The 15,168-nt window shown below is 36.6% G+C and overlaps 1 protein-coding gene across 2 annotated transcripts in view; it reads left to right on the top strand.

The window, feature by feature from the left end:
* The window catches only part of LOC149823477 (mitogen-activated protein kinase homolog NTF6-like), a 51,255-nt gene that overhangs the window by 28,343 nt on the left and 7,744 nt on the right, over positions 1–15,168 (top strand). For both annotated transcript variants that reach the window (XM_090018859.1, XM_090018858.1), the window contains exon 2: positions 4,215–4,344. In XM_090018859.1, coding sequence (XP_089874985.1) covers positions 4,215–4,344 — 130 coding nt within the window. The remainder of the gene's footprint in view (positions 1–4,214; positions 4,345–15,168) is intronic.

Here is a 15,168-nt window from a genome sequence, read left to right as displayed (position 1 = left end):
GCACATCTTGGGTTCCTGAATGTCCATGAATGTCTTTAGAAGATCCTTTCAGAGTCATTTCATATTACAATAGTTTGGCACGAAGGTCTTCAAACTTTGGAAGTTCTGGTAAACATAATAAAGTCGTCGTCATAACATGATAATCTGACCCCAACCCACTCAAAGTTTGTTGTACCTTATCCTTTTCACTGACGAGACACTCCACAATAGCCAGCTGATCAGTGATGCCTTTCATTTTGTTCAGGTATTCCATAATAGACATGGAATCTTTCTTCAACATTTGAAATTCTCGCTTGAGAAACATGATTCTCGCCTCAGAGATCTGCGAATATGTCTGAACTAGCTTGTCCCACAACTCTTTGGCCGAACAATCATCAAGAATGGCTACAAGAACCTCTTGTGAGAGAGTTGAAGTGATGTAGGCCACTAACGATTGATCCCTTTTCATCCAAGTAACATATTCTGGATTCTTGAGAAGAACAATAGATTGCACCCCTTTATCGTCCGTCTTTTCCTGCGAAGTGAACTCTAGAGGAGGTGGGACCGATCCATCCAGATGACTAGAGAGGTCGTCCTGACTCCTTATAAACGGAACAATCTGTCTTTTCTAGGTTAAGAAGTTGGAATTATTCAGTTTTTCAGAGACTAGTTGACCGAGAAAGTTAGAGAGGCCTGACTGCGGATGAGGGGAATCCATTTGAGAGGAGAGCAAATTATGACAAAAATCGACACAGAGATATGAAAGAGATATGAAAGAAAGTTATGACAGAGAATAAAGGTTTGACAGGGAATGAGATAATATTCAGATAGAAAATGAAATAGATGATCGTATATACTATTTTAGAACTGTGTAAGGCACACAGTAGATCTGAAATAATATTCAGTTATGTGAGGCAAATAATAAAGAGCTCGTGTGGACAGAAGAGACGAGAAAAGACAAATAACCAACGGGTATAAAGAATAAAAGGAGTAGAAAGTGAAGCTTGACTTTTGCGTGATACAGGAGAAAGGGAATCAAATTCACGTGCCTAAGCAAATCACGTGAAGAGTTAGAAAGTAAAACAAGGGAAGGGCCAGGTTCACGTGATTAGGCAGATCACGTGAGAGGATAGGACTCGGTTTTGACTTTTGCGAAAAAAAGGGAAGATAGTTAGAAACAAAATCCACTAGGTGACAACAGACTGAATATGATTCAGATCTGCGATGGAAGCTAGAGAAGAGGAAGAATAACTTGACAGAAAAAGAAAAAGGAGAATAACCTGTCGACGAGGAGAGAAAGTCGACTTTTCACGTTGACAGAGTGAATCCGAGACAGCTCTTCACACCCAGAAGTCACGCTGCTCTGATACCATATTAGAAAAGGAGTCTTCACGTTCAACTGTGTAGGAAAAGAAGGAACGAAATAATGGAAGAAGTGGCTGCAGGAAGAAAAGACGTCAGAGACTCAGTCTGCGTCTATCAATGTATTAATAATATATTCTGAACATAATTTTAGGGTACGAAAATACCCTCTAGCAACATCTTAAATTACATTACATAATTATTAGATCTTGACCCGGTTCAATACATGGATCGGGTCGGGTCCTGTACATACACAAGTTGGGTCCAAGACCCAATAACGACTTCTTTTCACTTCTATGGTTTTTCGCAGCCGCAAATGATCAGTGAAGCGACTGGTTTCTGGGAGAGTTACGAGTGTCACATTCTTGCTGGATGGTTCACAGAGGGACAGTGTGACTCAATTTTTCGTTATTTACTTTTATGTCATTTAAATAACTCTGATATGTCTATTGTAAATATTGCTTAACCATTTTTTCTTTCAAATAAATGAATAATGGTTTGGTTTGGTATGGATGATAAGTGTAAGCTCTATTGTGGTGCGTGTGGTTATTCAATTGGGAGTAGAACTGTAAAGACCCCGGATCTCTGAAAATATTTCTACAATGGTTTAAAAAAAAAATTGCATTTTCAAGGGGTATGAGTTGGGGTCGTTACATAAAGTATTCCTAGTGAACACAACTAATTACAAGGATATAAAAGGCCAAAATACCCTAATGGGTATTTACCTATTATATATATATATTAGTATCTATATATACATAATAATATATACATACAACTTAACACCCTCTCCCTCCGATTTACTGCCCATTTTCAGCTGGTGACAGACTGGAGAATGGACAAATTGTCAAATTAAATCCCAATGTAGTTACATCTCCTTTTGCAAGTATAGGAACGGTAAATACATTCACCAATTTTATATGACCATTGGTAGGACATGGGATATAAGATGAAGATGTCTTTTTCTCTTGTAATATGATTTTCTGCCTTGGAGTCTATAATCTAGTTCTTCATAGTAAATAAGAGTGTGAGGATGTAGGTCTGGACCACCCTCTAATTTTCTTCTCCAATTCTTTGACTCTCTTCCTTAAGTTGGCTATTGTTTCACTTTCTGCACTCTTTTTGAAGAAGCGTTTTAATTTGACAAAGATCTATGTCACATAGGTGTGGGTGCAGCGATGCGTCACTTTCAAAAAACTTGGGTGCAGGGGTACGGGGAGGATATAAGTATAAATATAATATATATAGTCTTATGTTAGACATGCAATTTTACACTAATAAAATAAAAACAATTATCATCAATTCATTATCACTTGAACCTAGGCCCAGCTGCATGAGCCTGGGTTCCCCCCAACCCAGATGTGAGAGAGAGAGAGAGAGAGAGAGAGAGAGAGAGAGAGAGAGAGAGAGAGAGAGAGAGAGTTACCTTGCTGGATACTGCATGATGGAGGGAGCTTGTATAGAGGAGCGTCAAAAGAGCCCATGCCGAGAAGGAGGGCATAGGAGGAGGAGGAGAAGCGTAGAGGGGAGCAACAAGGAGGAGGAGAAGGGTAGAGGGGAGCAACAAGGAGGAGGAGAGCATCGGGCATGCCCTAACCCCCACCTTTTGTGGTGTTTTTTCTTTTAACTTTTCTTAATACTAAAAAGGACTAAAATGGACTTGGTCAATGTTGACCGAGTCCATTTTTGGACACATATAGTCTCGGGTGCGAGTTTATCGCACACGAGATGTGTTACTGCACCCAGTGTGGCAAGATCTCTTTCCTGCTGCACCAGGTGCCACACCCATACCCTTGTCGCACCCCACCTGTAGGGTGCATTAGGCTATAAGAAGAACCCTTGTGACATAGGACAAGAGAGATCTTACTTTTTTGGCAGTTGAGTCTTGCACTAGAACCCAACATGGCCCCTTCATTTACCTAATTTTACAGTAATTGGTCCATTTCAACCCATCTCTTCTCCAGGCATATAATTCTTCCTCTAAAGCAAGCAAAGTATCCTCCTTTTCCTTCTCACGGTCATTTGAGGTACTTAAGCTCTTTAAATGTAGACCCACCTCTCTACACTGCCTTCATCTCGATGCTCTTATCACTCTTCTGTTGATGCACTTTTGTTTCTTCTTCCATCAGACTCAACATTTGTAAGATGAATCTTGTCTATAGTATTATTAAGAGTTGAAGTAGTTCTTGTTGAACACCTTACTTTCCATTAGTCCATAGGGGATTTATTTGTTACAGCCATTCTACCACCTGTTCTTTCAGAACCTAGATGCTTACTTTCTTGTTCTAGAGGCTATTCCTTTCTAATTCCCAGCAAGCTTCTTTCACCCTTGGTCTCCCACTTACCAAAACTTGCTTAAATCTCATTCCATTTTCATCATTTTGCAACATCGTTGATTTCCTGCAGTAAAAAAACAAAAAATGAAGAAGAAATGCAAAGGAAAAATAAGATTATTGAGTGCTGCTGTTTCATTCATTCAAAGCATATTTACAATGTGCAGGTTTTATATTTATGATGTTAATACACACCTGCACAAGCTATTTGAAAGTTTTAATTGCGGAAAAAGAAGGATGAATTGATTGTGTTGTCATATTGTATCCAGAAATATTGCATCTGACAGATTTCTGGATGTGGTTTTTGCTTTCTACCAGAGAGGTTTGATGCTTAGATGTCCAAATTCTTGAATTCACTTTTGAATTCTTTCATCTTATTACAATGAGAAGGCAACCAAAACTAGTTCAGGGTGGAAAAAAGATCATTAAAATGAAAAAGCAAGAACCTGCAAAAAGTTGTATTTTTTGAGAAAATGATTTTCTTTAAAGGATTTACTGAACAAACTAACATTTCTTTGTTTCCTTTTTATTTTAATGCAGCTCCGCACAAAATTCTGAGGCCAATGAAGAGGTTGCTATCAAAAAAATTGGGAATGCTTTTGACAACAGTATTGATGCTAAAAGGACTCTTCGAGAAATAAAACTCCTTTGTCATATGGATCATGAAAATGTGTGTCCCACTAAAGGATTTCCTGTTTTCATTTTTCTCATATTTTCTGTTTGGTGAAGAACCTGCTGAATCTTTTTCACCTTATATTTATAAGATTATGGCCTTGAATCGTTACTGCTCTGAGCTGCCTTTTGACTTAATTGCCATTTCTGGATATATTTGGGACATTATTCTAGTACATAATTGTAATAGTAGTGGGCTTACTGTTTCGAGAATGATTGCATGACTGGGTATTGGGTTTGAAAAATCAGCCCAATAATAGTTTGCCTCCATATATGTAAAGCCATAGCAGTTCTTCAAGATCTCCTTTTCACAGCTGTACTACATTGGCATGATTCTTAGTTTGTGATATGCAGTCAACTATAAGCTTATTTTTTGTTATTCCTATGGGCATTAATGAATAAGTTGATATCCGTAATAATATTTCCATCTACTATTGAAATTAATTGTTTTTGTTGTGCCAAAGGCAAACAAAGTCTAGTTTATTGATGTAATTCCTAATAAACTTTAGCTTGTAATATAGTCGAAGCCTTTTCCATTTTATGTGCTAGGTTCCTAATAGTGGATATTTTGGAAGTAGATTCTGCTTTCTCTCTCTCTCCCAACTCGTAAGTCTCCTAGACAAATATTATGGTAAGGACTGTCAATGCTCAAATCCTTACTGCCACATATTCCTGCATTACTGCCAATATGGTGCTGGTATGAGCCAGCTATTTTTATGACTGATTATAGGTTTCATTGCATGGTTGTACAAATCACAATAAATATTTGGATGGTACTCTTGCTAATTTACTTGGAAATTCCAGATGGATTTATGCTGATGAAGAAAATGACAATTTTTGGCAAAGATTTCGATTTGATACCTGTGGGAGAATCTATAGGTGGTTTATAAAAGATTCAGTCTCTGAGGCTTTGTTTTCATGTGGATCTTGTGTCGGAGAAGGCTGTTGAAAATGTGTCCTATAATGTAGAAGATATATGGAAGGGAGCACAGTGGCTTGTGTAATGAAATATGCAGAAATGCAAAACAAGGGCCTCTAAGGGCTTACAAGATCATAAACACAAAGTGCACATGCAGATACGTAAGTCCAACTAAGTGACAATACAAGAGCACAATGGCACTACACGCACTAATTGCATTCAAAACAACAAAGAATTTAAAAGAGGAACACAACATAAAAAATATATATTTTATTGAGTATGAATGCTTAAGAGAAGCATTAGAGAACAAGAGGGGGGGTTTGCCCCTATTTATACATGAGGTAGTCTCAAATAGAGTTGTTGGACTGTTCCAACAGCTCTATTGGCTAGTCAACTCTATGTTGACTAGTCCAAAAAGAATCCAACTCTATTTGCTCTTTAATCAAATAGTCCCTATAAAACAGAAAAGAACAAAAAAAAAACAAAATAAAGTAAAAGTACTAATGTGCCCTTGATGGGCACAACCTATTACAAGGATTGAAATGACCAAAATACCCTAATGAGTATTTACCTATTACATCATTATAAATACATACATATATATATATATATATATACACACACACACACACACAACTTAACACTCTCACTCAAACTTACGGTATGATATGCCGAAAGTTTGGAAATACAAAAAAGAATCAATGAGAAAGGATCCAAGTCTTCAATGAAAATCTCCATCTTTATGACATATCAGAGAATTTTCAAATACATGTCTTCAAATGTTTTCATTGGTGATCATCCCCAAATGCCTTCATCGGCTCTCTCCATCTTCATGATGCATCGAAGATATTCCTTTCCCAATCCATTGCATCTTTAAGAACCTGTAGAGAGAACAAAACAAAGGTCTCAGTTGTCACAAGCCGATAAGATTCTTCAATGAGCCACTTATGGGTTAAAACATAACTTGAGAGATGACCACTTATGGGTCCAACCCAAATAGAATATCGGAATGAGCCACTTAATGGCTGAAACACATATAAAAAATGTATATTGTATTAGGGAGAATCCCTTAGGAAAAGCATACATGGGGTGGGGGTTTTGCCCCCCTATATATACACAATGAGAGGGCCCAAAAGCATCGTTGGGATCTACCCAACGGCTAGAAATATAGCCGTTGGGTAGGGTCCAACGACTCTATGTGTTATTCCGAATAAGCCCTTGAGGTTGGGAATATTTACAATGAAATAAAAATATAAAAAAATAGAAAATACACTTGTTAACTTTTTACATATAAAAAGAGCAAAATGCCCCTGAGATACATATATACAAAAATATATACATATATATATATATACATATATATATATACATATATATATATATATATATATATATATATATATATATATATATATATATATGTTTACATTAGCACTCCCCCTCAAACTTACGGTGGGATCATCGAAAGTTTGCCCAATAAGAAATGAAACCTTGGGGAAGGCAAGACTTTTGTGAAAAAGTCTGCAAGTTGATATTACGAGGTCATATACGACATCAAAATAGTCTTCTTTAGGAATTCTTCTCTAACATAATGACAGTCCATCTCAATGTGTTTGATGCACTAATGAAAAATAGGATTTTCAACAATGTAGATGGCGCTCTTATTTTCACAACATAATGGTGATGGCTTTGTTATAATTACTCAGATATCTTTGAGAAGATACCTCAACCATACAATTTCAGATATAGTAGTTGCTATGGCTCAATACTCGACTTTTGTAGATGATAGTGATACTTTTTGTTGCTTTTTACACTTCCATGATACTAAAGAATCTCCTAAAAAAATACAGAAACCAGTAGTTGAGCGTTTGTCACTAGGGTCTTCCCCCCAATCAGAATTTTAGTATGCAATTAAATCAAGAGGAGAAGAAGATAGAAATAATCCTTTAGAAGTACAATTTTTCAGATACTTGACAATGAGCATAACAACACTCATGCACAGTGGTAGGAGAGTGCTGAAATTGACTGGTCGTGTGAACTGCATCTGATATGTCTGGTCTGGTAATAGTCAAATACGACAATGCTCAAATCATCTGTCAATATGGAGTGGGATCATCCAATGGAATTCCATTATCAATTTTCATCTTCGAGTTTATCACTTCGGGTGTGTCCACTCTTTTGTCATCAGTGATTCTAGACCTGTCAATAATTTCAGTTACAAATTTGGATTGAGATAACAAATATCCTCTAGAAGAATATGCAACTTCAATCCCTAAGAAAAACTTGAGAAAACCAAGTTCAGCCATTTCGAAATTTTGTTTAAGAATAAATTTAACTTGATCAACTCCCTACTTATCTCCTCCAGTTATGGTCATATCATTAACATAAAGCAGAAGGATAGCAATATCTGCAGCAGAATTCTTAACAAACAAAGCAGTGTCAGCGTAACAAGAAATATATCTAAGTTTAATCATAACAGAACTAAAGCGATCATACCAAGCCTTTGGAGCTTGTTTAAGGCTATACAAAGCCTTTCTAAGACGAATAACTTTTCCCTTAGGGACATCATATCCAGGAGGTAGATCCATATATACCTCTTTTAGTTCACCATTTAAAAATGCATTTTTAATGTCCATTTGATAAATTGGTCATTTCTTAATAGTAGCTATAGCTATGAGAATTCGAACAATGGTCATTTTTGTTACGGGAGCAAATGTTTCATCATAGTCAATTCCATATTCTTGAGCATATCCTTTGGCTACCAACCTAGCTTTATGTCTTTCTAGGGTTCCATTACTTTTAGTTTTAACCTTAAAAACCCATCTACAACGTATTATTTTTGTATTGATTGGTATGTCTGATAGTTCTCAAGTTTTGGACTTATCTAAGGCTCTAATATCTTCGTTCATAGCATCTTTCCATTTAGGATAATCTTTTGCTTGGTTATATATAGTACGTTCAAAATACGAAAAGATTTTTGCTAAACAAGCTCGATAATGAGGCCCAAATGATTCATATGGTACAAACCTATCTGGAGCTCTATGTATTATTTCTAAGTGCCTAATAGTTGTAGTTTCTTGTTCTTCTATATTTAAATATTTTTCTAAGGCATTTAGTGATTCATTATCTTTTCTTCTTTGGTATTGGATAACTTTTTTGGTGATCCTAGGATTTACCACACTCAATGTTAGATTGAGATTCATTGCTAAATAAAATTTCAATATCTATACTTGATGTGTTATTGTTTTGAGAGTCAATCTCTAAAAAATTGTATTCATCCTCATTTTTTGATATATTAGTATCAAATCCATTTTTTTGTTCTAAAAATATAACATTTCTAGAGATATATAGTTTGTTATTTACTAGATCATAACACCTAAATCCCTTTTGATTTTCTCCATAGCCCAAAAACACACGTGATAGCTTTGGGAGATAATTTATCATTTTTGTGAGTGAGCACAATACATCTACACCCAAAAATTCTCAGCCTAAGATAATCAGGTGTAACTTTATAAATCTTTTCATATGGTGAACGATTTTGAATTTTTGAGGAGGGTAATTTATTTATAAGATATACAACAGTAAGGGTTGCTTCAACCCAAAAATATTTTGGGACACTCTTAGATATGAGCAAGGTTCTAGTGATCTCTATTATGTGTCAATGTTTTCTTTCAACTAAACTGTTTTGTTGTGGTGTATTAGCACAAGACCTTTGGTGAAATGTCATTTTCTCTTAAATACTTTTGAAAATCATTGGACATATATTCCCCCCGAATTAGAACAAAAAGTAGATATATTAGTTTTCAAAAGATTTGTGACAACTTATGAAATTTTTTAAAGTTCTCAGATACTTCATATTTATGTTTGAGAAAATATATCCATGTAAAGCAAGAGTGATCATCCACGAAGATGACATAATAAGTATATCCTCCTTTAGAAGCAACATGGGCAGGACCCCAAACATCAGAGTGAATCAATTTAAGAGGCTTAGAAGCGGAAAAAATCTCTCTTGATATGAAATTGATTTCATTTTATCAAGAATACAATCAATACATTGAATTTATTTATTACAAAATGTCCTAAGATGAGTAATATTGGATAATTTATACATGCGAGGATGACCTAGTCTTTGATGCCACAAAACTTTATCCAATTTTTGAACATTAAAACAAAAAGTTCTGAAGAGAATTTTCAACTGATCTATGTAGTACAAGTCTCCTTAGTTGTCAAAATCCCTAATTGAAGCCTAGGTGGAAGACACCTAAAAGGACTAGGCGGCCTAGGCGGGACCAAAAAAATAAAATATCAATAAAAACAAAAATATTACAATAAATGGTTAAATTTAGTAACAAACATATGATTGTAACTATGGATAAAGTGTGTAATTAAGTGTAACATGTCACAAAATTCATGAAATTGCATAATATTGAACATACACCAAAACTTGAGTCACACCATCCGATATATATATATATATATGTATATATATATATATATATAAGAGAGAGAGAGAGAGAGAGAGAGAGAGAGAGAGAGAGAGAGAGAGAGAGAGAGGATTATCTTGCCCTTGTTTCGTTAGGTCACTGTTATGACCCTCCAAAATCATAGTTTTTAGATGTTTTATACTCGAAATGAACCATTAGATGTGTTTATGATTGTTGTTGAATGGAGAACATGTAATTGATTAAGCATCTTTATGCTCAGATGTGTATTTTAAAGTGGTAAAAAAATCTTCGGTTGATATCTTACTAAAATTTCATGATAAAATGTTCACATTTTTTACATCAAATCAATTTGAAACAAAACTTATTTCTCAATAAATAAGTATTGATAAACACATCTAATGGTTTAAATTAAGCATAAAACACCTGAAATTTTGATATTTGGAGGGTCTTAACGGTGACATAAGGAAAAGGGGGATATGATGAACCCATTCTTATATATATATATATATATATATATATATATATATATAGAGAGAGAGAGAGAGAGAGAGAGAGAGAGAGAGAGAGAGAGAGAGAGCTGAAAAAACAGATTTTATATTTGTGTGTGTGTCAAAAACACATGCATACATGTAAACAACAAAAGTAAAAAAGAAAAAAAGATAAAAAAGGAGAGAAGGGAAGAAAAAAAGAAGAGTAGGGGGGCGAGAGGAGGAAGAAAAAAGAAAAAAAAGGGAAAAAAGAGGAAGAAGAGGAAGAGGAAGAAAAAGAGAAGCTGGAGGGGTGAAAGGAGGAGGAAGAAGAAAAAAAGAAGAAAAGCAAAAGAAGAAGAAAATGAGAGAACATAAAAAGAAAGCTTTTGGCACGAGAGGAAGAAGAAAAAGAAAGGAGAAAAAAAATCATGACAATTAAAGTGCTTTTGGGACGAGAGTGAAAGTTTTTCATCTGTACCCGTATTGAGAAAGAGAGAAGAGAGAGAGAGAGGGAGAGAGGGAGAGAGAAGAACCCAAAATGGCGATTGCGGCTGTCACGATTTCATTAAGAAAATTGTGACCTAATGACTGTATTAATATGCTTAAGTTTACATTGTGGGTCGGGTCAGGTCTGGTGTAATATCCGAACCCGGAGCAAAGGTAAAAATACAAGTAAAAATATAGAGGACTTATACATGAATAAACTCGGGTCTGGTATAGGATCCAGACCCGAAACACTGTTCACCTTTTTCACCCCCCTCAAGTTGATCATGGTTATGGACCATGAACAACTTGCCTTTAAGCATCCAAAAACGATCCTTTGTTAACCCTTTGGTAAATAGGTCTGCAACTTGTCCTTCATTATTGACGAACTCAGGCTCAATCTCTTTTTCTTCAACTTTCTGTCTCGCAAAGTGTTGGTCAATCTCAATGTGCTTAGCACGACTGTGATATACTGGATTGAATGACATGTTTATAGACTTTGGTTGTCACATAGCAAGATAGTGTGGGAGATCTTTTCTCCTACTTCAGTTAGTAGATGCCTGATCCATGTGGCTTCGGCAATAGCAGCAACCATAGATCTATACTCAGCCTCAGTACTTGATCTAGCGATAGCCTTTTGTTTTCTACTGCTCCAAGAGACTAAACTTCTTCTAATGAAAGCACAATATCCTGATGTAGATCTTCGTTCATCAAGATCTCCTGCCCAGTCTGCATTACAATATACAGTGAGGCTGTGCTCATTTTTGCCATATGGCTATGGTGAGTATATCAATCCATCCCCAATAGTCCCTTTCAGATATCTAAGGATCCTCTTGACAACTTTTATATGTCCAGTACGTAACGCATGCATAAATTGAGACACTTGATTGACTAAATAAACAATATCAGGTCTATTGAATGTGAGGTACAGTAACATTCCTATTATGCTTCAATACCTGGTGGGGTCATCACACAAATCTCCATCATGAGCGCTAAGTTTTTGATGAAGCACACTGGGAGTTCCCAAAGGTTTGCAGTCTTTCATGCCTGCCTTGCTAAGAACATCTACGGTGTACTTGTGCTGAGTGAGTGTCAAGCCATGAGCCTGATTATCAACTTCTACACCAAGAAAATAGAGTAGAACTCAAAGATCTTTCATTTTGAACCTCTGACCTAGTAAGTCTTTTACTTTTTGGATGTGGGCCGCAGAGTTTCCTGTGATAACAATATCATCGACATAAATTAATAACAGAGTGGTCAGAGTCTGACTTCTTAAAATAAACAATGAGTGGTCCAGCATGGAACGTGAAAATCCATGTTTCTGAATCTCTAGCGAGAAGCTATCATACCAAGAGCGAGATGCTTGCTTCAGACCATAGATAAATCTTTTTAACCTGCGCACATGAGTTTTACAATTTTGTTCTTGATATCCAGGGGGTTGCTCCATGTACACTTCCTCCTTCAAGTCCCCATGCAATAAAGCATTTTTTACATCAAGCTGACTCAACTTCCATCCATGTTCAACAGCCAGAGAAATAATAATTCAAATTGTTCCCATTCTTACAACCGGACTAAAAGTCTCATCATAGTCTTGCCCTGCTTCTTGAGTGAATTCTTTTGCCACGAGCTTTGCTTTGTATCGTTCAATGGTTTCATCTGGCTTGTACTTTATCTTGTAGACCCATTTATATCCGACAACATTTTTGTCAGGTGGTCTGGGAACAACTTCCCAGGTTTCATATTCATGCAAGGCTTGCATTTCATCATTCATGGCTTCTACCCACTTGGTAGAAGTGGCTGCCTGGTAGTACATAGTGGGCTCATCTTCCTTATTGAGGGCAGTTAAAAAGAGTTGAAGATCCAAGGAGAAGTTGTTATAGCTAACCCACCTGTCAATGGGATGTCGTATGCGGTTTGATTTTCTGACCTCAAGAGTATGAGGAGTCAGATTGCTGACTGAGACATGATCTGAATGACTTGATGTTGTCGGTCTCTATCTAGAATAGACAATGCCTTTGTATCTGCCCGGTACTTCCTCTGAATTCTGTGGCCTCGACGTCCCAGTGTTCTCAGACATCTCTTTTTCTTGCTGCACGCAATCTGATGAACATGCTTCATTGGAGCCAACAAAAAGTTCTGAACTCAATCAAGGATAGTAAACTTCAGTTGGTATATTTGTTGCATCAGCTCTGTCATCAAAATTTTGTTCATCAAAGACAACATTTATTAAGATTCTGATACGTTTGTTGGTGGGATCATAACACCTATATCCTTTGTAGTCATTTGCGTATCTCACAAACCTACACTTCTGGGCCTTGTCCTGAAACTTGTTTCTCAGGGACTGATCAATATGCACATAGCAAACACATCCAAAAACACGCAGATCATGATAACTAGGATGAACTCCAAAGAGACAGTGATAAGGAGACTTATTTTCCAGAACGACCATGGGCAATTTATTTATCACATGCACGACAGAATGAAAGGCTTCTGTCTATAGGTTGATGGGAAAATTACTGTCATGAAGCATACTCATGGCACTTGAATGGACTTAGAAAATTGATTTTTGACCAAGGAAAGGAAATTTTGAAACAAAGAGAAGACTTCTGACTTATTTTTAATGAAATATATCCAAGTGTATCGAGAATAACTATTAACAAAGATTAAATAATATCTGCTTCCAGATCCAGAGACAATTGGGGCGGGTCCCCACACATCAGAACAAATAATCTCAAAAGGTTTTGAAGCTCTCTTATTAATGGAATGGAAAGGCAATACATGACTCTTGCATGAAAGACAACTAGAACATTTATGACTGCTCTCATCCCCGTTAAGACTTTCTTTTGGAATGAGATTATTAGAGACAAGTTTCTCAATAAAATGAATCCCACAATGTCCTAACCGACTATGCCATAATAATGACTTATTACATTCAGAGATGCTAAAAACACTGGCAGAAGAGGATGAACACGACTCTAATGAAGGCTTCGAAATCAGGTGAGCAGGGTGAACAACATGACATGGAGCTTCTTCAAAGACATACATGTTGCCTCGTCTCTTTCCTTCAACGAATGTTTTCCTCGTTCGTAGGTCCTTGACCTGCACAGAGAAGGGAGTGAATTCAACTGAAACATTATTATCATCAATAAGTTTGGAGACGGAGACAATATTTTTCTTAATGTCAAGAGCATAAAGAACGTCAGAAAGAGTAAGAGTGGAATGTGACATGGGAATGACAGTCTTTCCAACATGAGAAACAAGATGGTGGGATCCATCTCCAGTGACAATCTTACTTTTTTCGAAATAAGGAATAGGGTTAGAAATTTTACCTGCATCGCCGGTTACATGAGTTGCTGCCCCTGAATCGACAAACCATGTGCCTTCATCACTCTGCTTCGAATTTAACTCTGACAAGGCAGATATCAACAAATCTTTAATCTCTCCAGTGTCTCTGGTATTTGTGAACTTTCTTTTAGTTTCTATCTGTGGACCCTTTCCTTTATTCTCTGGATTATGCCAACAATTCGCCTTGATATGCCCCTTTTTGTTACAAAGGAAGCAAGTAGGAATGGATCTTGGTCCCTGCGCATGAGCTAACATGTTTGGAGTGGGAAGCAGACCACGCCCTCCGTGTCCACTTCGCCCTTGTCCTCCTTGGCCCCGTCCTCTACCATAAGTCACTCCTGTGGTCAAAACTTTTTGAGTATTTGGATGATTATGAGTTTCTTCAGAGAATCCCTTCAGAGTCATTTCATATTGGATCAATTTGGCTCGTAGCTCATCGAAGGTAGGAAGAACAGGAAGGCACAATAGTGAAGTGACTATCATATTGTAGTCAGATCCCAATTCACTCAGAGTTTGTTGCACCATATCGTTATCATTAACGGCTCACCCTATAACTGCAAGCTGGTCTGTGATGATCTTTATCTTGTTCAAATATTCCATGATGGTCATAGAATCTTTTCTTAGCAATTGAAATTCCCTTTTTAGAAAAACCACCCTTGCTTGAGATTGAAATTCCCTTTTTAGAAAAACCACCCTTGCTTGAGAAACCTGCGAATACGTCTGAACCAACCGTTCCCATAGTTGTAGCATTGTACAGTTGTCAGGAATGGCAACAAGAATCTCTTGAGACGGAGTTGATGTGATGTATGCAACAACTGATTGATCTTTCCTTTTCCAATTGAGAAATTCAACATTTTTGACATACACGATTGAACTCGCCCCTTGATCATTTTTTTCTTCTCTTGGAACAAATTCTGGTGAGACTGAAGTGGTTCCATTCAGGTGACCTAAGAGACCTTGACTCCTTATGAAAGGAATAATTTGTCTCTTCCAAATCAAGAAATTTGAGGTGTTTAACTTTTCAGAAACAAGCTGGTTGAGAAAACTTGAAGAAAGGTTTGATTGAGAGTGATAAGAATCCATTGAGAATGAGAATCAACAGGAGTATCCACGAAAAATTTCAACCCTCTTTCCCTTTTTTTTTTGCGGAACAGAGGATC

This window comes from Nuphar pumila, chromosome 10 (assembly GCF_984573655.1).
Source record: "Nuphar pumila chromosome 10, dmNupPumi1.hap1.1, whole genome shotgun sequence".
Classification (NCBI taxonomy): Eukaryota; Viridiplantae; Streptophyta; class Magnoliopsida; order Nymphaeales; family Nymphaeaceae; genus Nuphar; species Nuphar pumila.
This window is presented reverse-complemented; position numbering and strand designations above follow the sequence as displayed.